General features: G+C 65.1%; 2 protein-coding genes across 6 annotated transcripts; both read left to right on the plus strand.

Annotated features, from left to right (window-relative positions):
• Positions 1-427: 427 nt before the first annotated feature.
• On the plus strand, positions 428-4,899 carry TEPSIN (TEPSIN adaptor related protein complex 4 accessory protein). Its single transcript, XM_084273571.1, has 13 exons — positions 428-471; positions 721-793; positions 921-1,012; positions 1,142-1,235; positions 1,419-1,486; positions 1,641-1,719; positions 1,901-1,972; positions 2,463-2,669; positions 2,798-2,969; positions 3,212-3,325; positions 3,513-3,591; positions 3,704-3,838; positions 4,049-4,899. The coding sequence occupies exons 1-13, from the start codon at positions 430-432 to the stop codon at positions 4,535-4,537; spliced, it is 1,716 nt and encodes a 571-aa protein (XP_084129697.1). The 5' UTR covers positions 428-429; the 3' UTR covers positions 4,538-4,899.
• A 2,233-nt stretch (positions 4,900-7,132) lies between these two features.
• CEP131 (centrosomal protein 131) lies at positions 7,133-19,982 on the plus strand. 5 transcript variants are annotated; one of them, XM_084273591.1, is made up of 25 exons: positions 7,133-7,206; positions 7,724-7,838; positions 8,107-8,225; positions 8,938-9,051; positions 9,198-9,347; positions 9,640-9,757; positions 10,469-10,585; positions 11,301-11,469; positions 11,605-11,705; positions 11,834-12,016; positions 12,322-12,513; positions 12,601-12,738; positions 13,234-13,359; positions 13,440-13,556; positions 14,665-14,694; positions 15,421-15,523; positions 16,586-16,787; positions 17,037-17,144; positions 17,288-17,405; positions 17,565-17,645; positions 17,727-17,869; positions 18,118-18,295; positions 18,373-18,569; positions 19,598-19,658; positions 19,764-19,982. In XM_084273591.1, the coding sequence occupies exons 1-25, from the start codon at positions 7,142-7,144 to the stop codon at positions 19,836-19,838; spliced, it is 3,120 nt and encodes a 1,039-aa protein (XP_084129717.1). In that variant the 5' UTR covers positions 7,133-7,141; the 3' UTR covers positions 19,839-19,982. The 5 variants fall into 5 exon arrangements, with proteins under 5 accessions (XP_084129717.1, XP_084129719.1, XP_084129718.1 ...); XM_084273593.1 differs by having other exon boundaries at positions 18,118-18,277; XM_084273592.1 differs by having other exon boundaries at positions 17,565-17,639.
• The last annotated feature ends 1,101 nt before the right edge of the window (positions 19,983-21,083 follow it).

The following is a 21,083-nucleotide window of genomic DNA, read 5'->3' on the forward strand; positions in this document are numbered from 1 at the left end:
TGGTCGCCCGCCCCGCTCGTCAAAGTGGCGCGCCCTCCTATTGGGTGTGGCTGAACGCCCGCCTTCCAGGCTCGCCAATCAAAGCAAGATCGGATCTTTGATTGGGTGGTGGTGCAAGGCCCGCCCCTCAACCCTCTCAAGTGGGCCTGCTGAAGGCGTTGATTGGTCACGCTCGGCATCCAGCCCCCCGAGCCCTTCCTGATTGGTCGTCCGCCGCGGGCACCTCTGATTGGCGGGGATGCCGGTTGTTTACTACCCGTCTCCCGCCCTTTTGCCGCCGGCGTCAATCCTTTGAGCCACTTCCGCCAGGAGCCCCGCCCTCTCTCACCGATGATTGGATGAGCGGCGGCGCCTCTGTCTCTCATTGGTCAGCGGCGCGCTCCAGGGGGCGGAGGCATGAGGCCGGGCAGGGCTGGCGCCGGGACTGTCATGGCGGCGCCGCTGAGAGACCGGCTGAGTTTCCTGGGCCGGGTACGGGCCGGGCGGGGCCGGGGGCCGCGGGGCGCGGGCTGCGGGGCCGCTTCTCCTGCCGCGATCCCGTCCCCTTCCCCCACCCTCCCCTAGACCCCCCCAGCCTCCCCCCTCCGCTCTGATGTCACCGCCGTGATGTCACTTGTGGCGGGGCCGTGACGTCCGCGCCGCGTTCCGGCCCCACCGGCGCCGGGAGGGGACGGCGGGCCCGGGCCCGGCTCCTCTCAGGCCGCCCCATCTCCCCTCCAGCTGCCGGCGCTGCTGCGGGGCACGGCCGACGACGCCTCCCCCTGCCCCGGGTACCTGCTGGAGGAGATCGCCGGTATCCTTCGGGGGGGGGGGCCCTGGGAGGGGTGAGGAGGGGTCGGTGGGAGGCGCTGGGGGAGGGAGGGCCGGGGTGGGGGATGGGGGTGTCTATTCGGGGTGCAGGGTCCCTAACCCCCGCCCAGAGATCTCCCGCGAGTCGCCCGGCAGCAGCCAGTGCCTGCTGGAGTACCTGCTGCGCCGCCTGCAGAGCAGCTCCGGCCACGTCAAGCTGAAGGTGGGTCAGGGTGGAGGAGCCCCGAGGCCGGGCTGATGGGCTGGGGGTCGGTGGGGCAGCCGTGACTTGGCCTCCTCGCTTTCCCCCCACCCCTGCTCCCACCCCCCCCCCCGGGCTCCCTGTCCTCAGGTGCTGAAGATCCTGCTGCACGCCTGTGCCCAGGGCTCCCCCCAGTTCGTTCTGCAGCTGAAGAGGAACGCCTGCTTCATCCGGGAGGCTGCAGGTAACGGGGGGAGGCTTGGGGGAGCTGGGGTGGGACAGCAGGGAAACCACCCTGGCCTGGCTGTGGAGCCGAGCTCAGAGCGGTTCAGCCCCTCTGGATGCTGAGCAGTGGTCAAGGCCGGGGTCCTGCCTCAAGCCTGGGAGCCAGGCTGCCCCCCAGCCCTGCTGACCTCCTGCCTTGCAGTGTTTGCTGGGCCCCCAGACCCCCTCCATGGCAACAGCTTGAACCAGAAGGTCCGGACGGCTGCGCAGGTGAGTGCTGTCCCTGACCCCCCCCCCAGCCCCATACCTGGGGCTGCTCAGGCTCTGCCTGCAGCAGCAGGGCAGCTCTCCCAACCCCAGCCCTACTTTGGGACCCCATTGGGCTGCCCAATGCTCCCCATCTCTCTGCCCACACCCCTGGCAGGACTTGGCCAGTGTTCTCTTTTCGGATGCGCCGCTCCCGCAGCCTGTTGCGCTGCCTGCCCGGCCCCTGCCTCCTGCTGGTAAGTGTGGCCATGGGGTTCGGTGTTGGAGGGAGCAGCCTGCCTGGGGGAGCAGTGGGACTCCACTCCCAGCTCCTCCCAGCTGCCTCAGGCTCTTCCCAGTGCCTCCAAGGGGGAGGAACGGTGGTGGAGGGTGACCCCAAATGCCTTTGCTCCCTCTGAACTGGCTTGTGCCCCCCAGGCATGGGCTCCAGCCCCAGCCCCTGTGGCTCCTTGCAGGGATTTGGCTTCAGCAGTGAGAAGAGCAGCTCTGGTGAGTCCTGGGCTGTGCCCTTGCCTGGGGCTGCCCCTTCCTCAGCACCCCTCTGCCTGTGCCCCACGATGCCACAGCCCCGGGGGTCCTGCCTGGGGTTAAACCAGGCTCCCAGCATCCAGACTCCCCTCAGCTCGTTGCCATCTCTCTCAGCGGGTGTTTCTGGGTGGCTTGTGCTGTGCCCCTTCCCCTGTGCCACTCTCCCCTTTCCCCTTCCCCATCTGGTGGGTGCTGGGGCTGGTGTCACGGCTGTGGTGGGGGGCTCTGCTGGGACCCCCCCAGCACAAGGTGGGAGGCCAGTTTGTGCCCCTGGGGCCTGTTCCAGTAGCTCCCAGGTTATTCCTCACCCCATTTGTGTCCAGCCAGAGGTCCCACAGACCCTGTTGGCCGCTCCTCTCTGCTGGGGGGGGGTCCCCATGACCGGTGGTGGGTACCTGGAGGGCTGGGCTGGGCTCCCCAGGAACCTCCTGCCACCCCAATCTGTGCCCAGCCTCGACGGGGGAAGCGCTGCTCAGCACCATCCAGCGAGCGGCCGAGGCCGTGGCCCAGGCCGTGCTGCCCGGCGGGGAGGGGCCGCACCCGCGCCGCGGGGAGCTGCACGAGGACGCCTACCAGCCCGTGAGAGCCCCCTCGCCCACCCCCAGCCCCCCTGGGGCTGTGAAGCCGCCAGCGGTCACCGCAGCGCACAGCACCCGAGGTAGGTCCCTCCTGGGGTGGGCGGCTGCCGGGCTTTGGTGGGGGCCGGGTGGTGGTGGTGGTGGGGGGTCCCTGTGAGGGTCTGGGGTGGGTTTTGGGGTCAGCACCTCACTGCTGCTGTCCCTGCAGTGAGCCACCAGCCGGGGCTGGCTGGGGGTGGCTGGGAGGAGGCGGACAGCGGGCACAGCTCCCAGGACTCCTCGCAGGGCAACGGCAGGAGCCGCACCTCCGACTCCTGCAGCAAATCCGGCAGCGACAGCCACTCCGGGGCCAGCCGGGAGCTGAGCCACGCGGCTGAGAGGTGAGCTGGGGGTGTTGGGGGGGCTCCCCTTCCCCTGGGACTTTGACCTTCATCTCTGGGAACATTGCACTCCTTTCCCATGCTGTTACTTGGAGTCTCCTGGCGCTGCCGGGCTGGATTCCTCCTGCCAGGTTTGGCCTCCCAGCCCAGGCAGAGGCAGAGCCGTGGGTGGGGGCTCTGGCCTGGGACCCCAGGAGGGAGCAGGGCCGGCCCTGGCCCCACCACGGCGTCTCCCTGGGCAGGGTGGATGCTGACAGCCTCGGTGACTGCGTGCGGGAGGTCGGGCTGGTGTCGGCGCTGACCCGCGGTGCCAGAGTCTTCCTCACCAGGGAGGAAGCACAACACTTCCTCAAGGAGTAAGTACCGTGGGTGGGTGCTCCTGGGGGCTGTGGGTGTTGTGGGATTGGGTGGGCAGTGCCGTGGGGTGGCCCAAACCCTTCTCACCCCCTTGGCCTGCAGCTCCAGGGCTGAGACGCTGCCAGGCAGGGGGGCTGCCCACTCCTGGGGTGCTGCCTGTGTCTGTAACCCCCTCCCCTCCTCCAGGTGCGGGCTGCTGAACTGTGAGGTGGTGCTGGAGCTGCTCAGCCGGGCACTGGAAGACCCCAGCGACAGCGTCCGCATGGTGAGCGCCGGGCAGCCTGGCCGTGCCCCTGGCACGTGCCCCCGCCGTGCTGCTCCCCCCTGGGGTGTCATTTGGGTGCCTGTCCTGCTCAGCCATTCCCTCCTCCCTGCAGAGATCCATGTGTGCCATCTCCTCCCTGGCCTGCTCCGACCTGCTCTCAGCGGATCAGATCTTTGCCGGGACACAGCAGCGCCTGCAGCGGCTTGGCCAGGGCAGCCCCGGCCCCGTCGCCAACCGAGCAACCAAGGTGACTCCTGGCACGTCCCCATGTCCCTTCCTGGCACTGGTTCCCAGCATGTCCTGTGGGATCCCATCTGCCTCTCCCAGGAGACGAGGCTGAGCCTCGGGGGGACACCCAGGGCTGCTCCCCAGGACCGTGTCTCTGCCTGGGACAGGGAATCAGGGCTGGGCCCCTTCCCGAGGCTGCTCAGTCCCCTCATCCCGCTCTGCCCCCCAGATCCTGCGGCAGTTGGAGGCTCTCTGCAGAGCCCAGCCCCCCCTGCAGCCCACCCACCCAGACTCGGACCCCTCGGACCTCACCGTGGGCTCAGCCCCGTGCACCGGGGACCTGCTGACCGACATCCCGCCCCTGGCAGGCGAGAGCATCCTCACCCCCCTCAGCGCAGCCCCACTCCCAGGGGCCGTGGCAGCCAGTGAGGAGCCGGGGCTGGAAGCGGAGCCCCACGGGCAGCCCGGTGCTGCAGTGCCAGCCTGTCCCTGCGAGGGGGAGGCGGTGAGCAGGCTGCCAGGGGACATGCCCGGTGTCCCTGTGCCATCCCCCAGCCTGTCCCTCTTCGCGGGCATGGAGCTGGTGGCCCGTCCCAGCGCGGTGCTGTGCCCCGAGTCCCCACCAGCAGAGCTGCTGCTGCCGGCCCAGTGCCAGGATGGACAGACTGACACAGAGGGCAGCGGGCAGCCCTCGGCCTTTGCCTTTCTCAACGTGTAGCTGCTCCCAGGGGCCTGCAGGGGCTTTGCCCTCCCTCCTGTCGTGCCATGGGCCCCCCGGGGGCTCCTCTGCCGGCAGCCAGTCGGTCCCAGGATGGGGACAGGAGTCCTGCTCCCCTCGGTTTCCCCCCAGCACCCTGGGAGCTGCTCTGCCCCACAGCAGGGAGGGAAGGGAGCTGCCAGGGGGCCCAGGCAGGGGTCACCAAACTCCCCCACTCCCCCTCGCTCGGCTGGGCTGGGCTGGGGGTGGCGTGGGGACTCCCTCGGCCGTGGGGGCTCATGGGGAGGGGTCCCTCTGCCTCTGGCAGTTGTGGGGCTGGGGTGGGGGAAGGCACTGGCTGGTGGGGCCGGGACCCACCAATAAACCCCATGCTCTGGTCTGAGACTTGTGACTTCTTCCTGTGTCGTCTGGAGCCAGCCCCACAGTGCCCCATAGCCTGCCCGGCCCCACAACCCCCCATAGCCTGCCCAGCCCTGCAGCCCCCCATAGCTTGCCTGACCCCACAGCCCCCCATAGCTTGCCCAGCCCCACAACCCCCCATAGCTTGCCTGACCCCACAGCCCCCCATAGCTTGCCCGACCCCACAGCCCCCCATAGCTTGCCTGACCCCACAGCCCCCCATAGCTTGCCCGGCCTCACACAGCCCACCCAGCCCCACAGCCCCCCATAGTCTGCCCGGCCTCACCCAGCCCCACAGCCCCCCATAGCTTGCCCGGCCCTACAGCATCCCCCAGTCCCCCAGCTCCCATGGCCCCACCAGCACCCCACCTAAGCCCCGCCCCTTACCGGCCCCGCCCCTTCCCAACTCCGGCCACGCCCCCTCTCCCCTCCCACCCCTCCAAGCCTTCGCCCTATCCCCGCTCAGCTCTCCGCCCCGCCCCTCCCCATTGGCTGACTCCTCCCCTCTCCCCGCCCAATGACCGAGGCGGGGCGTGGCGCGTGGCGGCGGTAGGCTGCGCGCGAGCGGGCGCGGGTCGGGACTGGTGGGGGGGGCGGCGGGACCGGGACCGGCACCGGGACCCCGACCCCGCGGGGGCGGGAGCTCGGGTAAGGCCCGGCCGAGGCTCGGCCGGCCTTGTCCCCGGCGCTGCCGCTCCCGGGGGTGCGGGACCCCCCCCCAGGCCGCCCCCAGGCCCGCGGCGCCGAGCCCCTCACCGGGTCCGTCCCCCCGCCGGCGCTCCGGGCTGTCCCGGCAGCTGAGGGGGTGCTGCTCGGGCCCGGGCCCCTGCCGGGGGTGTCGGGGCTGTTTGGGTGGGTCTCGGCCCGTTGCCCTGGGAGCCCGCTGCGTGCTGGGGCTGAGGCCCGTGAAACCGGTCCCGGGGCTGCGGCGGGACTCGGCTCGGGGCTCCGGGCGGAGGGATGCAGGAGGGGATGCTGCGGGGGGAAACGCTGGAGGGATGCTGAGGGGGATGCAGGAGGGGCGCGGTGTGGGATATGGGGGGGGATGCTGAGGGGGATGCAGGAGGGGGTGTGGTGTGAGATATGGGGGGGGATGCAGGAGGGGGCACGGTGTGGGATATGGGGGGGGATGCTGACGCAGGATGCAGGAGGGGGATGCAGGAGGAGGCACGATGTGGGATATGGGGGGGGATGCTGAGGGGGATGCAGGAGGGGGTGCGGTGTGGGATATGGGGGGGGATGCTGAGAGGGATGCAGGAGGGGGATGCAGTGTGGGATATGGGGGGGGATGCTGAGAGGGATGCAGGAGGGGGCGCGGTGTGAGATGCTGAGGGGGATGCTACTGGGATGCAGGGAGGGATGCGGGGAGCTCACTCGGTTCTCCTCATGGATGGACCCAGCCGATCCCACGCTGCTCCTCGGCAGAGGCAGGGGAAGGATCCCCCAGGAGCCACTTCCTCTGGTCCCTGGGCTGCCAGAGCTGGGAGCTGCCCGGAGCCGCTCCAGGCCTCGTGTCCGGCACTGTTCCACACGTGGGGACACGGGGGGGGGGAAGGTGCCTCATCCCATCCAGAAACTTCCATGTCTGTGTGCTGGCGTTCGCAGGAGCAGCGTGCGGCGTTCCCGCATCACACGAGGCTGGCTGCGCTCTCCCTGCCTTCCCTCCACCGCCAGCGCTGTGCTCCCCAGGCTCCTTCGCCCTGCTCCGGCATGAAGAGCACCCGCAGCAGCTCCTCCTGCCAGGGCACCGGCAGCCTGGAGCTCATCCTCACCGGCCTCCCCGCGCCGGTGTCGCGGCGCCCGAGCAGCGCCTCCGCCGCCAAGCACGTGGCGCGCTCCATCTCGGTCACCGCCGATGGTAAACCCAAGAGGAACGCTCCGGTGAGTTCTGGGTGTCCATCCCACTGTGGGGCTGTGGTCCTGGCTGTCCAGCACCAGAGGGTCCCGCTTCCCCTTCTGGTTCCCCTTCCCAGAGCCCTGGGCGCTGTGGTGCCGTGCTCGCTCCCCAAATCTGGGTGTCCTCAGTGAGGTCTCGGCTCCTTGACATGCACAGAGGGGCTCATGCAGCTGAAGTCCAGCTGCACGGGAGCCAGGGAGGCTGTGAGGAGCCAGGGGCTGTGTGGAAGGGTCACACCAGCCTGCCCAGGCTGCTGAATTCAGCTCTCTCCTCCTCCTCCTCTGCAGGAAGATGCTGGATCCCGGGCGATGAACAACCTCCGGAGATCCAACAGCACCACCCAGGTCAACCAGCGGGTGAACAGCGCGCGCAGGTGTGGCCCTGGCCAGCCGTGTCCATCTGTCCATCCATCCATCCTGTGGATGGGGCTGTGGGAAGCCCACCCACCCCTCTGGTCCTCTGTGGGAACTGGAGCCTCTCAGGGCCATGCACACAGCTCCGTTACGGAGTTAGGGGCTGGCCTCAAGGCCTGGCTTTCCATTCGGCTCCTTTCGGAGGGGAGGGCACTTGAGTAGGATCCAGGGAAGTGGAGTGTGTTATGGGGCTGGGAAGCCTCTGCCCCCAAAGACACTCGGATGAAATCCAAGGGCCAGGCCAGCAGCTCCTCCAGGACCCTTCACGCTGTAGCCGGGCTGTGTTCAGAGAAGGCTGTTCTCCCCCTGTCTCTGCTGACTCCCCAGGGCCGTGTCTGTGTCGGGGTTCCCTGTGTTCCCCCGTGCCCATCCCTTTACCATCCTGTCACCACTGTGTCACTGCTTGTCCATGCACGGTATTAACTCCAGGACATCTCTTCTCTCCTCCTCTCCCTTGGCCCTGGGTTTGGGCTGAAGCTTGGAGCCCACAGGAGAATTCCTGGCCCTCTTTGAGAGCGGTGCTGGGGGAAGGAAGAAACCAGCGAGTCTGAGCAAAGCTCCCCCGGAAAAGAAAACCACCTGGAATGTTTTGGTGAGGATGGTGGCACCTTGGGGTGGGCTGACAGCTCTGCCCAGCTCTGCTGGAGGAGCAGGAGGGCGGGAGGGGGTGCAGCTCACTGGGATGCTCTGCCTGTGCCTGGCATGGTCCAGGTGGCCGACACGGTTATCCGGTCCTTTCAGCCCATCACCGGTGTATGCCTGGCTTCTGGCTGAGGATTTGGGGAGGGGGGATGAGGAGAAGCAACTGGTGGAGGAGGAGGGTGGTGGTTGAGGACGTGGGTTTGTTGACTCCATGACAGGACGACCAGCCGCGAGCGTTCCTGGGCGGCCCCGGCTCCCGCGGCGTGGAGCTGCCGGCGGGGATGAGGAGGAAAGAAGCCTCGGTGCTCCTGGCAGCCAACTTCACTGCCAACAACAGGTAGGAGGGGTGGTGCTGAACCAGAGCCCGTCTGGTGTTGGGAGGAACCACGCAGAGTTCTGTGTGCCAGGGCTCTGCTGTGACTCGTGGCCGGTGCAGAGAGCTGGGCTGGAAGCTGCCTGGGAGCTCAGTGGGTGTGTGAGAGCGGCTGCTCATGTTCCAGGGAAGGGGACAGGGCAGAGCTGAACCCTTCAGGGCCAGGCTGTGGGTCTGCTCAGGCTCTGTCCATCTGTCTGCCTGTCAGGGAATGGACACCCAGGAGTGAGCTCTAGAGACCCAGCGAGCATCGCTTGCTCCTCGCCCTGGGGGATGCTCGGGATGGTCACAGTTGGGTCAGGGGTTGCCCTGGGGGATGCTCGGGATGGTCACAGTTGGGTCAGGGGTTGCCCTGGGGGATGCTTGGGATGGTCACAGTTGGGTCAGGGGTTGCCCTGGGGGATGCTCGGGATGGTCACAGTTGGGTCAGGGGTTTCCCTGGGGGATGCTCGGGATGGTCACAGTTGGGTCAGGGGTTGCCTTGGGGGATGCTCGGGATGGTCACAGTTGGGTCAGGGTTTGTCCTGGGGGATGCTCGGGATGGTCACAGTTGGGTCAGGGGTTGCCCTGGGGGATGCTCGGGATGGTCACAGTCAGGCTGGGGGCTGCTGTGGGGCCGTGGTGTGGCTCATGCCATCCTTGGGCATCCAACCCCTGCATCTTCCCTCCGCAACAGGAGCAACAAGGGCGCGATGGGCAACTGCGTCACCACCATGGTGCACAACAACTACTCCACCGCTGACAAGGGCCCAGCACCCAAGAGCTCCAACCAGGCACCCAGCTCCCTCAAGTACGTGTGGGGAGATGATCCATGTGGGGAGATGATCCATGTGGGGAGATGATCCATATGGGGAGATCCAGGCTCAGAGGCTGTGCCGGCTCCTGTGGCATGGGACAGGGCAGGATGGCACCAAGCCACTTCGTTTCCCGCCATAGCAACGTTGTCAAAGCGACCTCGAATGAGGATGGGGAAAGCAGCAGCTTGGTCAAGTCCCAGAAGAATTTCTCCAGCAACAACATCGTGACCCGCAAGAACAACAGTGGCCTGTCCCGGAGGAAGGAGGTGACTGAGGAGGAGGCAGAGAGGTGAGGCAGAGCTGGTGCCCCATGGGAAGAGGCAGGAGGACGGTGCTGGGTGGAGGGTTGAACTCCAGGGGAGCTGGGGCTGGTTTGTTTCTCTCCCCTGGGCTTCCAAATTCAGGCAAGGCCCCTCTCCACCCTCATTTTCACCTTCCTCACCCAAGGCACTAGTTCCTTCCACTCCAAAAGCCAGCCCAGGCCTCACTGAGTTGGGCTGCGAGGGGTCCCGGCACCATGGGGGAGCAGCCTGTGCCCCAGGAGGAGTCAGCACCGTGCTGACCCCCCCTTCCCCCCACAGGTTCATCCAGCAGGTAAACCTGGCTGCCGTCACCATCCAGCGCTGGTACCGACGCCACGCGCAGCGGCACAGGGCGGCGACGGCGGCTCTGGGGCGCCTGCTGGCTTCCAAAAGGGAGGTGAGTCCCGTCTGCAGCAAACCCTGGGGGGAATTTGAGGTCCTTTTAGTCCCCAGACCTGAGTTGTTGGAGATGAGGGAGCCTGTGGCATCGCATCCAGCCAGCCCGGAGAGCCGGGGAGCATCCTACCCCCATGGAGATGCACCAGCCAGGGAGGGGGATAGCCAGGGTTTGGTTTGGGGAGGGGGAATTGAGGCTGGGAGTGCCCACTACGGCGCAGCGCGGCTCCATCCTCCGGCTGCAAGCTGGCAGCAGCACAAATCCTGCTCAGTTCTTGCTGCCTTGGACACTCAGCTGGAGGAGGGATGCCCTGTCACGGCTCGTAGCGATTCCCTCAGCTCGTTAGGGAGCGGCGAGTCGTCTGCTGCTATTTGTGCTTCCTCCTGCTTAATTATTTATCTCACTAACGAAAAGTGCCGCGGCCTCTGCGTGTGGGAGGCTGGTTTTAGGCCTTGTCTCCTCGGTGTTTTCAGCCTAAGGTGACTAATGAATGCATTGAGGATAAGCTGCTCTGAAGTGGAGCCTTTCTGAGGCACGGGTGGGAGGGTTTGGGGGTGGAAAGGAGGGTTTGGGGGTGGAAAGGAGGGTTTGGGGGTGGAAAGCCTGGATATGGGGTGAGCTCCAGGGCAGCGCGGCCTTTCCCACTCGGCCGCAGCGTGTGGCGGGTGCTGGGGAGCTCTTGGTGATGCCTTTGACCCTCCTCTCTGGAAGGAAAGGCAGCGGCAGGGGGAGGAAGGGAACGTCCTGGATTTGCACGAGAAGAAGGACGAGGAACGCCGGAAGATCCGAGAGGAGAAGGCCCGCCTGGCCCGCCGAGCCGCCATGCAGGTAGGGACGAGGGCATGGAGGCCTGAGCAAGGCCAGGCCAGCGGTGGCAGCAGCATGGGCGGCGTGTGAGGAGGCGAGGGGCCTTCTCCTCCACGTCACCGGGGTTTTGGCCAAGTTGGAGCCAGGCCTGGGAAAGGAGCGATCCCTGTGCCACAGGGGGGTTTCCCACCCTGCTCCTGCCAAGCTCAGTCGGAGCTTCCAAATATGGTGCCGGTTTCAGTCTGGCTCTCAGGGAAAGGGTGACAGTGTGGAGACAGGGACACTGCAGCCACAGCTCATTAGAGCAGCCAAGGATGAGAGAACCCCAGGGAGGGGATCCCACTCAGGAGTAGGGTCACTGCTGGGTGGGCTGAAGCACCTCACTGTCTTCACCCCCATTGCAGCCCCCGGGCATGGCTGGGCCTGGCTGCAGGGAGCTGTGTGTTGGCTTCAGCAGAGCCGGTGGGTGCTTGAAAAGCCCCAGTTTCAATTTGGATTCTCCCTGGAATCATTTTGGGGCAGCAGGTGTGTGTGTGAGGGGTGTCAGCAAAGGGCCTGGCGAGGCCTCTGGAGCGGAGCCGCTGCCACTGTGCTTTCCCTTTCCTGAGGGAACCCTTATTCCTGCTCCAGCAGCAGGCATAGGGGCTGCTTCTGCTTCCCAGGCCCCTCACTGTCCCGTGGCGTGGTGTGGGAACACACCGGGTGCCGAGCATGATGGTTTCCCTTATCCTTCCAGGAGCTGCACCAGAAAAGGGCCCCAGAGGCTCCGGGTGCCGAGCGCTCGTCGGAAGAGGAGCTTGGGCTGGCGAAGGGGAGCAGAAGGGGAGCGAAGAAGAAGCCTGGCAAACCCGCTCCCACGAGGAGCGCCAGCCCCGCCAGCAGCGTCGCCAAAGCCAACAACGCCGGTGAGCCCCTTCCACGGGTCTCCCAGGCTTTTGGGCCTGAGGGGGAAGAAGGGGGAAGGGGGGAACTGGGGGCTGTGCTCGCTCTGGGGAGCCGCCGCTCGCTGCGGGGCCCTGAGAGCGGCCTGGTCCCTGCAGAGGCCGATTTCCACGCGGTCGCCGCGGAGCCGGCGGAAAGCGGCCTTGTGGGCCTGGGCTCCGCATCCCCGCGGGATGCTGGGATGGAGGACGTGCTGCAGGTGGGTCTGGCTTGGCCTTGTGGTGCTCCTGGCTCCCAGGTGGCTTTGGAGCCGCCGTGGGCTTCTGGGGGAGATCTGGCAAACTGGTTTTCCTGCAAGGAAACGTCTTCCTACCCTCCCCCGTGTAGGACGTGAGCTCCAGAGAGACGGGTGGCGAGGATCTGGAGACGGTGGTGACCGCTGTCAGCCGAGCTCCGTCCAAGGCCACGCTCAGTGAGCTGCTGGACACGCTCAGGCTCCTGGAGGAAGAGCCAGAGCTGCTGCCGCCACCGAAGCTCTTCAAGAAGGACAGATATGCCTGGGTTGATGGGGTAAGGGGAGGGCAGCGACTGGGGAGAGTGGGTTTCCCCTTGCATGCCTTCTCCCAGCGCTGCTGGGGTGGTGGAGAGCCAGGAATGCAGCTGGATCACTGCTGGGAGGGCTTTGAAGGCAGTGTTGGAGGCAAGGAGGAGTGAAACTCTGTGGGGAATGTGGTGGGAGTGGGGTGAGCACAGGGAATATGGCTGGGTACTGGGGTACAGTGGGAGGACTGGGCTCTGGTGATGGAGAAGAGCTGATGTCTTGTCCTAAGCCTTCCCCTGGATCCAGCTTTCCATCACCGCTGTCTGCCCAGCAGGAACCCAGCTCCAATTCCCTGACTGCTGATAACTTGGAGAAGTTTGGGAAGCTGAACCACTCCCCGGGGGTCCCCGAGGACGGGGCGCTGCTCTCGGAGGCCAAGCTCCAAAGCATCATCAGTTTCCTGGATGAGATGGAGAAGTCTGAACAGGAGAGGCCCAGGTCATCCACCTCGGCCACGCAGCGGGAGGTGAGAAGGGTCCCTCCTCTCCTCGTCCTGCTTCCAGGAGACCCCCACCACCTTTTAATTCTGTTTCCCTCCCCCCACTCATTGCAGGGTCTCCTCTTGGAAGAGGAGCTGGCTCACTTGGAGCAGGCATCGGCTGTTGCCACTGAGGTCACCAGCTCCATGGTGAGGCTGAAGCTGGAGGTGGAGGAGAAGAAGCGAGCCATCAGCCTGCTGCAGACCGCCCTGGTGCGTCAGCCCCTGCTCTGGCTTTTGGGGAGGGGGGCAACCAAAGCCTGAGACCCCTCAGAGGAAACAAGAGGATGTTCCTTGGGGGCAGCAGCTTGCAGAGCCTGGAAACAGGTTCAGCAAGCAGCATTCCCACCTGTACTGTCAGCAGCTCGTGTGAAGCAGCCAGTGTGCTGGAGGCTGCCGGGTGTGCCGGGGTCACTCCTAGCATGGGAAGGGTCTGCAGGGCCTCCTTGCTGCCCCCTTCTGCAGAGTCCCAGGCACCTGGTTAGCATGGGAGCCCCTGGGGCTTCTGGGCTGGACTCTTCCGCATCCCACAGGACTTTGGGTGCTCTTCCTGGATGTTTGGGCACTGGGGACTTTGCTGTAGCTCTGTCCCTCCTTGTTCCATCCCGGTTCGGTCGTTATCCCTGCGCACGCGCCGGGCTGGTGTAACATCTCCCTCCTAAATGTCTCATGGCTCTTTCTCCCCCCGCTTTCCCTGGCATTCCCAAGGCTCAGCAGAGGGAACTGACTGTCCAGCACGTCAGGCAGACTGAGGAGGAGCTCAGCCACCAGCTGAAGCTCCAGAGGGAGCAGTATGAGGCGGCTATCCAGAGGCACCTGGCCTTCATCGACCAGGTAACCTCCCGTCCTGGCCCCAGCTGCAGCCATGGGTTGCTGTACCCTGCCTGACGCCTCTTCTTCCTCCCCCTGCTCAGCTCATTGAGGACAAGAAGGTGCTGAACGAGAAGTGTGAGGCTGTGGTGGCTGAGCTGAAGCAGGTGGACCAGAAGTACGGCAAGAAGATCACCCAGATGCAGGAGCAGCATGAGCTGGTGAGGGGATGGGGATGGAAGGGGGGCAGGGAGCTGGTCCTGCAGCCCGATGTGGTTGGTTTCACTCAAATGGGCCCCCTGCCCAGAGCTGAAGGGATTTTGTCCCCTCTGAGGGTCCTGGTTGTTGTGGGGAGCCCTTCTCCCTGCATGGATGCTCTGTGTCACCCATGGAGCTTTGCCCTGGCTCCCTGAGAGCTGCTGTCCTCTGCTGCCCAGAGCTGGGTGCATGGGACAGGCTGGGAAGTGGTGCCAGCACCCAGGGACTCTGTCTGGGAAGACCCTTCCCACTCACTCTGCTGTGGTCTGAGCTCTCCCAGCCGGCACTGGCACAAACCTGGTGCCAGAGGTGAATTTGTGCCCGTGGCCGGATCCTTCCCAGCTGGGTGACCTCCAGCACCCTTGTGGGAGCAGAGGTGGGCATGGAGCCCATCAGGGATGGGAATGATAAAGGACCATGGGGTGTAGGAAGTGTGTAGGCAATGACAGCCGACCTCCCTGGGTCGCTCTGGGCTGGTTCCCTGAGCAGCACCCAAACCCACAGAGGGATTTTATGGGGGGAGCTGGCTGGTGGCTCCTGCTGAGAGGATGGATCTCTGCTCCTTGGAGTCCCTTCCAACCCAGAGCATTCTATGATTCCATGATTCTGTGGTGGAGACAGCACAGTACTGGCTGGAGAACCCTTCCCAGGGAGAGACCTGGCAGGGCAGAGGAGATGCCCCCCCATCCCTGCCTCCCCTCTCGCAGCACTGGGAATGACCTGGCAGCCTTCAGCATCCACTCTGCGGCCCCTCCGCCATCCCAGCCCCTGCCGAGCTCCAGCTCTGCCCTTTCAGCTGCTGCTCCCTCATCCCCGTGGGCATCCCCACGTCCCCAGTGTGGCTTCCCCACCGCCTTCCTGCTCCCTGGCAGGCCTGGCTCTGCCCTCATCCCAGCACTGTGGTCACTGCTGGACCCTCAGTGTATCAGTGTAACCGCCGCGGCTGAGCCTGCCGCCGCTCCAGCGGGACCCCTGCCCATGGCTGGACCTTTGGTTTCGCCCACCCACCCCTCTCCCCCTCTCCCTCGCCACCCCCCTTCTCTCTCCCTCCCCTCCTTTCTTTCTCCCTAGGTCTGGCGCACTTTGGGCCCCTTTTGTGAGGTAAATGTGCTCTTTGCTTTTCCTCTTTTCCCTTGGGTTTTTGTGCCTTGCCGGCTCCAGCTCCGCAGGGCCGGGGACTCCCCGATCCGTAAGGGATCCCCTTCACCCACCTCCCCAGGCCTCATGCCTTCAGGCTGTCCCTGTCATCCTCTCCCCCTTCTCCTGCCTTCCTTTCCCCCTGAAATCCCATCCCACAGCCCTCTGCTATTCCCAGCTCCTTTGTGCCAGAGCAGAGCTGGGGAAGTAAAGGCAGAGGAGGAAGAGAGGGCAACAGCTGCACCCACTGTGCAGCCTCTGAGTCCTTCGGAGAGTTTTGGGGTGCTGCAGGAGCTCGGTGTGCAGTGGCTGTGGGAGCTGCGCTTGTCTGTCTGTCTGTCCTGATGGAGAGGCTCCTGAGCTGGGGAGAGGGGAGGCTGGAGAAGGAAACACGGTGTGCTGACGGACAGACTGGTTCCCTCTCCCTGCAGTAGCTCTCCTGGCTCAGCCAACTCTCCAGAGAGCTGCACCCTGGGTCTGCAGGAGAGAGGAGTGGGCACTGGGAAGGGAGCAGCCGCTTCTCCGGGGTGGGAGAACGCACACGGCCAGGGCTCAGGCTGCCTGCTCTTGCCTGCACCTTCCTCCTCCATGGCCGGGCTCCCAGGCTTGCTGGGGGTGTGGTGGTGGTGGTGGTGGGGGGTGTCTCTCCCCTGGTTGGTCTGTGAAACTTTCCTGGTTGTTCCCAAACAGGAAATTAAGAAGCTGAAGGAGCTGATGAGCGCGTCCGAGAAGATCAGGCGGGAGAAGTGGATGGATGAGAAAACCAAGAAGATCAAAGAGATCACAGTGAAAGGTACAGGTGGGGGGGGTGGTCATGTCCAAGGAGAGGGGTTGTGCCTGCAGGAGCTGCTGGTGGAACGGGGAAGAGCTGCTCAGCACAGGGAAGAGCTGCTCAGTGGGGTGGTCTCTGCTCCCTGTGCTTGGCAGAGGCAGTTGCTGGGGAGCCAGAACCCATGCACACTTGGGTCCTTCCCCCTTCCTCTCCTTCCCCCTTCTCCTTCCTCTCCTTCCCCCTTCTCCTTCCTCTCCTTTCCCCCTTCTCCTTCCTCTCCTTTCCCCCTTCTCCTTCCTCTCCTTTCCCCCTTCTCCTTCCTCTCCTTTCCCCCTTCTCCTTCCTCTCCTTTCCCCCTTCTCCTTCCTCTCCTTTCCCCCTTCTCCTTCCTCTCCTTTCCCCCTTCTCCTTCCTCTCCTTTCCCCCTTCTCCTTCCTCTCCTTTCCCCCTTCTCCTTCCTCTCCTTTCCCCCTTCTCCTTCCTCTCCTTTCCCCCTTCTCCTTCCTCTCCTTTCCCCCTTCTCCTTCCTCTCCTTTCCCCCTTCTCCTTCCTCTCCTTTCCCCCTTCTCCTTCCTCTCCTTTCCCCCTTCTCCTTCCTCTCCTTTCCCCCTTCTCCTTCCTCTCCTTTCCCCCTTCTCCTTCCTCTCCTTTCCCCCTTCTCCTTCCTCTCCTTTCCCCCTTCTCCTTCCTCTCCTTCCCCCTTCTCCTTCCTCTCCTTCCCCCTTCTCCTTCCTCTCCTTTCCCCCTTCTCCTTCCTCTCCTTTCCCCCTTCTCCTTCCTCTCCTTTCCCCCTTCTCCTTCCTCTCCTTTCCCCCTTCTCCTTCCTCTCCTTTCCCCCTTCTCCTTCCTCTCCTTTCCCCCTTCTCCTTCCTCTCCTTTCCCCCTTCTCCTTCCTCTCCTTCCCCCTTCTCCTTCCTCTCCTTCCCCCTTCTCCTTCCTCTCCTTCCCCCCTCGCCTTCCCCGCCTTCCCCCCTCGCCTTCCCCCCTCACCTTCCCCCATCTCCCTCCTCACCAAGGACACTGGTACTGGGGGCCTGGGCATCCCCAAGGCCAGGTTGGTACCTCTCCTTCCCGCTGCCCCAGGCCTGGAGCCGGAGATCCAGAAGCTCATTGCCAAGCACCGGCAGGACATCCGGAAGCTGAAGATGCTGCACGAGGCGGAGCTGCTGCAGTCGGACGAGCGGGCTGCCCGGCGCTACGGCCGGCAGGCAGAGGAGCTGCGGGGGCTGCTGGAGCGCGAGAAGGAGGAGCAGAGCCAGCGGGAGAGGGAGCTGGCCCGGCAGCGGTGCGTCCTCGCCCTGGGGAGGCTTGGGGGTGGTGCCCAGCACCCCCATGCTGCTGGGTTCCCAAATCCTCCCAGCAGGTGATATCCATGGGGAGCATCCCCATTCTCTCTACCAGCCTGAGGTGGGAGATGCCGGTGAACCTGGGGTGTCCTTCAGAGCTGGACCAGCCACTGGACTGGAATGGGTTGGGATGGGGAAGTGGGTGATGCCAGGATGCAGGATGTCCCTGAGGCTGCTGTGCCCCCCAGGTGTGAGCAGCAGCTGGAGCAGGAGGAGCAGGCGCTGCAGCAGCAGCGACGTCGTCTCTACGCGGAGGTGGCCGAGGAGAAGGAGCGGCTCAGCCAGCAAGCGGCCAGGTGAGAGGGATGGAGGCAGCCCCAGCTCCAGAGCAGCCAGAAGGTTTCCCTGGTCTGGGGCTCCGGGGAGGAAGAGGGGGCTGAGGAAGGGATGGCTCATCCGGGCCGGTGCGGGCGCTGGGAGCTGCGGTGTGTGTGGGCAGGCAGCGAGCGGAGGTGGAGGAGCTGCGGCGGCAGCTGGAGGCCAGCAGCTCGGCCGTCACCAGGGCGCTGAAGGAGGAGTACGCCAAGGAGAAGGAGGAGCAGGAGAGGCGGCACCAGGTCTGGGTTCTTCCCCATCACCTCCTGGTGTGAGGGGTCTGGTCCCCGTGTGCGGCTGTGGGGACACATCCTGGCACTGCCAAGCCCTGTACCCTTGCCAGGGAGGGTGCTGGGGTGCTGTGGCTGCTGGAGCTGAGCTGTCATCCTGTCTCTCTGCAGGCAGAAGTGAAGGTGCTGAAGGAGAGCCTGGAGATGGAGAAGCAGGCCTGGGAGGTGAACTACATGAAGAAGGAGGTAATGGTGAGGGCTGGCCTCCTCTGAAGGTGCTGTTCTCAGGCTCTGAGGGAAACTGAGGCATCGTTCACCCCTCTCTGTCCCCAGGAAGCCTGGCTGCTCTCCCGGGAGCGGGAGCTGCGGGAGGAGGTGAGGAAGGAGCGAGACAAGGAGATTGAGCTGGTGATCCAGCGCCTGGAAGCCGACATGTCCTCAGCCAAGGAGGAATGTGAGAGGGCAGCAGAGAGCAGGTGGGGGCAGAGGGAGGGGACACCCTGCGAACCCCCAGCTACCCCCCGAACTGGGCCCTGGCCCTGAGCCCTGTGTGTCTCTCTGGGTGCTGGTGGGGCATGGGAAGGAGCAGCTGGGTGGTGAGGGGAGGTTCATCTCTCCAGGAAGCAGCCCGGGATGTCCTATGGGGCAGAAAACCCCTTTGCTGCTGCATCCTGATCCCTGCAGCTGCCCCTCCTCTCCCCCTTCCCTCCCTTCCTCCCATTAGGATTAAGAGAATCCGCGACAAGTACGAAGTGGAGCTCCAGGAGCTGGAGAGGTCGGAGCGGAAGCTGCAGGAACGCTGCAACGAGCTGAAGGGGCGGCTGGCAGAGCTGGAAGGGGAGAGCATCCGTCTGCAAGGCCTACTGAGGCACAAGGAGCAGGAGGTGGAGGACGTGCAGAAGGTGGGTGGGGGAGCAGCGCCGGCCCCCCTCCCCTTGCGCCCATCAGCGCCCTGATGTCACCTCTCTTGTGGTGGCAGGTGAGGGACCAGCTGGCCCAGGAGCGGAGCAGCCTGGCAGAAGTGATCCGTCGGGAGTTTGCTGACAGGTTGGTGGGGACAGAGGAGGAGAACAAGAGGCTTAAGGCAGAGATGGCAGAGATGAGAGCCCTGCAGCGCCTGGAGCTGGACAGGGTCCTGCGGGAGAAGGACAAGGAGCTGGAGGAGGTTCACAGGAGGTGAGGCTGCTGGGCTGCCCCGGGCACAGAACTGGCCTGTCGTGTGTGGTGGGAGCTGTTATAAATCCTCTGGTCCTTGTGACTTCCCTCCTGCTCCGTGTCACCCCGTGCCCAGGGCTGCTCCCGTGCGTGCCCGACGGTTGTGAGCGTAGGGACCGGCAGCTGGAGCAGCATCGGGGCTCATACTGTGAGGTGCACAGCCCCAGCCACGGTCTGTGGCAGGAGCACTGCGAGCCAGCTGGGCTCTGGCAGCTCCTGGAGGGTTCAGCTGTGGGTAGTGTGTGATGGGTGTAACCACGTCTGCAGCACCTCAGATCTGTCCTGCAGCAAGTGTAGGGGGCTGTACCCTGGGGATCTGGTGCTGGGAGCTGGACTCAGCACCAGGCAGTGCCAGTGTAAGGCCTCCTCTTCCCTCTGCGCCTGCCCACGGGGAGGGATTTTACACACGAAGGGAAAATCGGGAAGGGAAATGCATCATCTCCTGCTGGAGCTGTTTCCACGTGGGGCTGTGTGTGGTGCAGGGCTGTCACTCCTGTTGGTGTCTGTACCACGCTCCTCACCTCACAAGTGGCTGTTGTACAAGCAGACCGAGCTCACTGGCTTTCCTGGCTCCTGCCATGTGGCTCCAGCTCACCCTGAGCCAGGGTCACCCCTTGGGTGGGAGATAACGAGGGGTCCCCCCCTTCCCCTGCAGCCAAGGTTGGAGCATGGAGCATCTGCTGCTCTGAGAGCCGTGGGGCTGGGGAAGGAGCTCAGCCCCCCTCCCTGGGGTCCTGTTAATTAATTAAGTCTCGCTGAGCTAACGTCCCCTTCTTCCTGGAGACGACTCACCCAGGGAGCAGCGCTGCTTCCAGCCTGTAACAGCATCTCCAGCCCTGAGCTGCTGCTTTGCCGCTTGTGGCAGCGTGTGGGCTGGGAGGAGAGGGGCTGCACTCCCCCTGTGCTGGAATCCCCCTCCCCTGGTGCTTTGGTGTTTTGGGGCTGGGTGTGGGGAAGGATGCTCAGCCTCTGTGTGTTCATCTGCTCAGGGTGAAGACAGCCGTGCTGAGGAAGGAGGAGAGCGTGAGCAGCCTGCGGAAGCAGTATGAAGTGAGTGAGGGGTGCTGGCTGCCCGTGCCCCCCCTCCCTGGGGTGCAGTGAGCTCTCCCACCTCCTTCCCTCCCTCCTTCCCTCTCTCCATGTGCTCTCTTGCAGGTGGCCGTGCAGAGAGCTGACCGGCTCCAAGCCCTCCTGGAGCAGCAGCGAAAGCAGCCGCCGGCCACCCAATGAGCGCCCGGCCGTGCAGGGCTGGGGGGGCTCTGAGGCACCTCCCTGCCCAGGGAGGGGGGAGCTGGCACCGGTGTGTGGGGCTGGGGTCCATCCCAGTGCAGCTGTGCTGGAGGTGGTTGTGTTTTACCAATAAATCTGTGCTGATTTCCACAGCCCTTCCTGGCCCCTTCATGGCCCTTGGGGAAGAGGGGGGGCTCTGCCTCTGTGGCACCCACCACCCCCTTCTCTGGGCTGGGGTCTTCATCCCTCCCTGGAGCAGTTTGCTTCCACCTGGTCCTGTGGGTTGGGGGCATGGGGTGGGTCAGGGCTGAGCTGGGAGGGGCAGGAGCTGCTTTTTGTGGGGTCAGAGGGTGGGGTTGAGCCCCCCCACCTCCTGCAGCTCGGGAGGGACAGCCTGTGGTGGGGGTGCTGGCTCACCCTGCGGTGTGGGGAGGCAGGGCTGAGGCAGGATGTGCTCCCCCAGCCTCTGCTACCTGCAGCCCCCCCCCCGCCAGCATGGGGACGGGAAATGCCTGGGCTGGGCTGGCGGCATCTGTTTCCTCTTGGCAGGGAGCGTGTGACCGCGCTGCTCTGGCCTTTCCCCCCCCAGAGAGGCCTTGGCTTGGCCCGGGGGGCCACCAGATGTTTGCTCATCGTGGGCCTGGGGTGTTTCCGTCCTGTGCCCTTCATCCCGGGATGTGGAGCCGCAGGGTGAGGCAGGGGACCCTCAGCCACCCCAGGGACCTCCAGCCGAGCCTGGCTGCTTCCCAGTGTAACTCCCTGAGGGACACACACACATGGTCCCAAAACAGCCCCCGATGCCAGCAGCCCCCCAGTGCCCCATTGCCCAGGCCATGGGGGTCTCTTGGGGCACGAGCGCCCACCCCAGCCCCAGGGGTGCGGATCTGGGGCGAGGGGGAGGCGGGGGGAGGTCCTGCTCAGCTCCTTTCCCCTTGGGGCCAGCTGAGCTGTGGCCAGGCTGGTGGTTGCTCGCCCCTCTCCAAGCTCACAGCCCCGTTGTGCTGGGAGAGGCTGGGCACCGCGGTCGCCTTTACTGGTGGTGTTTGTCAGACCAGTGCTTCCTGACTGGTGCTTCTGTCTTCCACCCACTCAGGACAGCCAGTGCCTTTGGCTGCCGGCTCCCACTCCATCCCAGCGTGGTCCTGCCTGCACACTGGATGCTGCTGTGGTTAAACCTGGCGTGGGTGAAGAGGGGATCATGCACCCACCCCACCACCCACCTCACTGCCTGGATTTGGGGGTTAC

This window comes from Gallinula chloropus (genome assembly GCF_964237585.1).
Source record: "Gallinula chloropus genome assembly, chromosome: 20".
Taxonomy (NCBI): domain Eukaryota; kingdom Metazoa; phylum Chordata; class Aves; order Gruiformes; family Rallidae; genus Gallinula; species Gallinula chloropus.

Bases quoted from the DNA above. Each gene is read 5' to 3' on its own strand.
- TEPSIN (XM_084273571.1), top strand. From the start codon at position 430: ATGGCGGCGCCGCTGAGAGACCGGCTGAGTTTCCTGGGCCGG. The intron at 1,720-1,900 runs GTAAGTGTGGCC...TGTGCCCCCCAG, and splicing joins CCGGCCCCTGCCTCCTGCTG to GCATGGGCTCCAGCCCCAGC. The intron at 3,592-3,703 runs GTGAGCGCCGGG...TCCTCCCTGCAG, and splicing joins CCAGCGACAGCGTCCGCATG to AGATCCATGTGTGCCATCTC.
- CEP131 (XM_084273591.1), top strand. From the start codon at position 7,142: ATGAACAACCTCCGGAGATCCAACAGCACCACCCAGGTCAACCAGCGG. The intron at 13,557-14,664 runs GTGAGGGGATGG...CTTTCTCCCTAG, and splicing joins TGCAGGAGCAGCATGAGCTG to GTCTGGCGCACTTTGGGCCC. The intron at 16,788-17,036 runs GTGCGTCCTCGC...TGTGCCCCCCAG, and splicing joins AGGGAGCTGGCCCGGCAGCG to GTGTGAGCAGCAGCTGGAGC.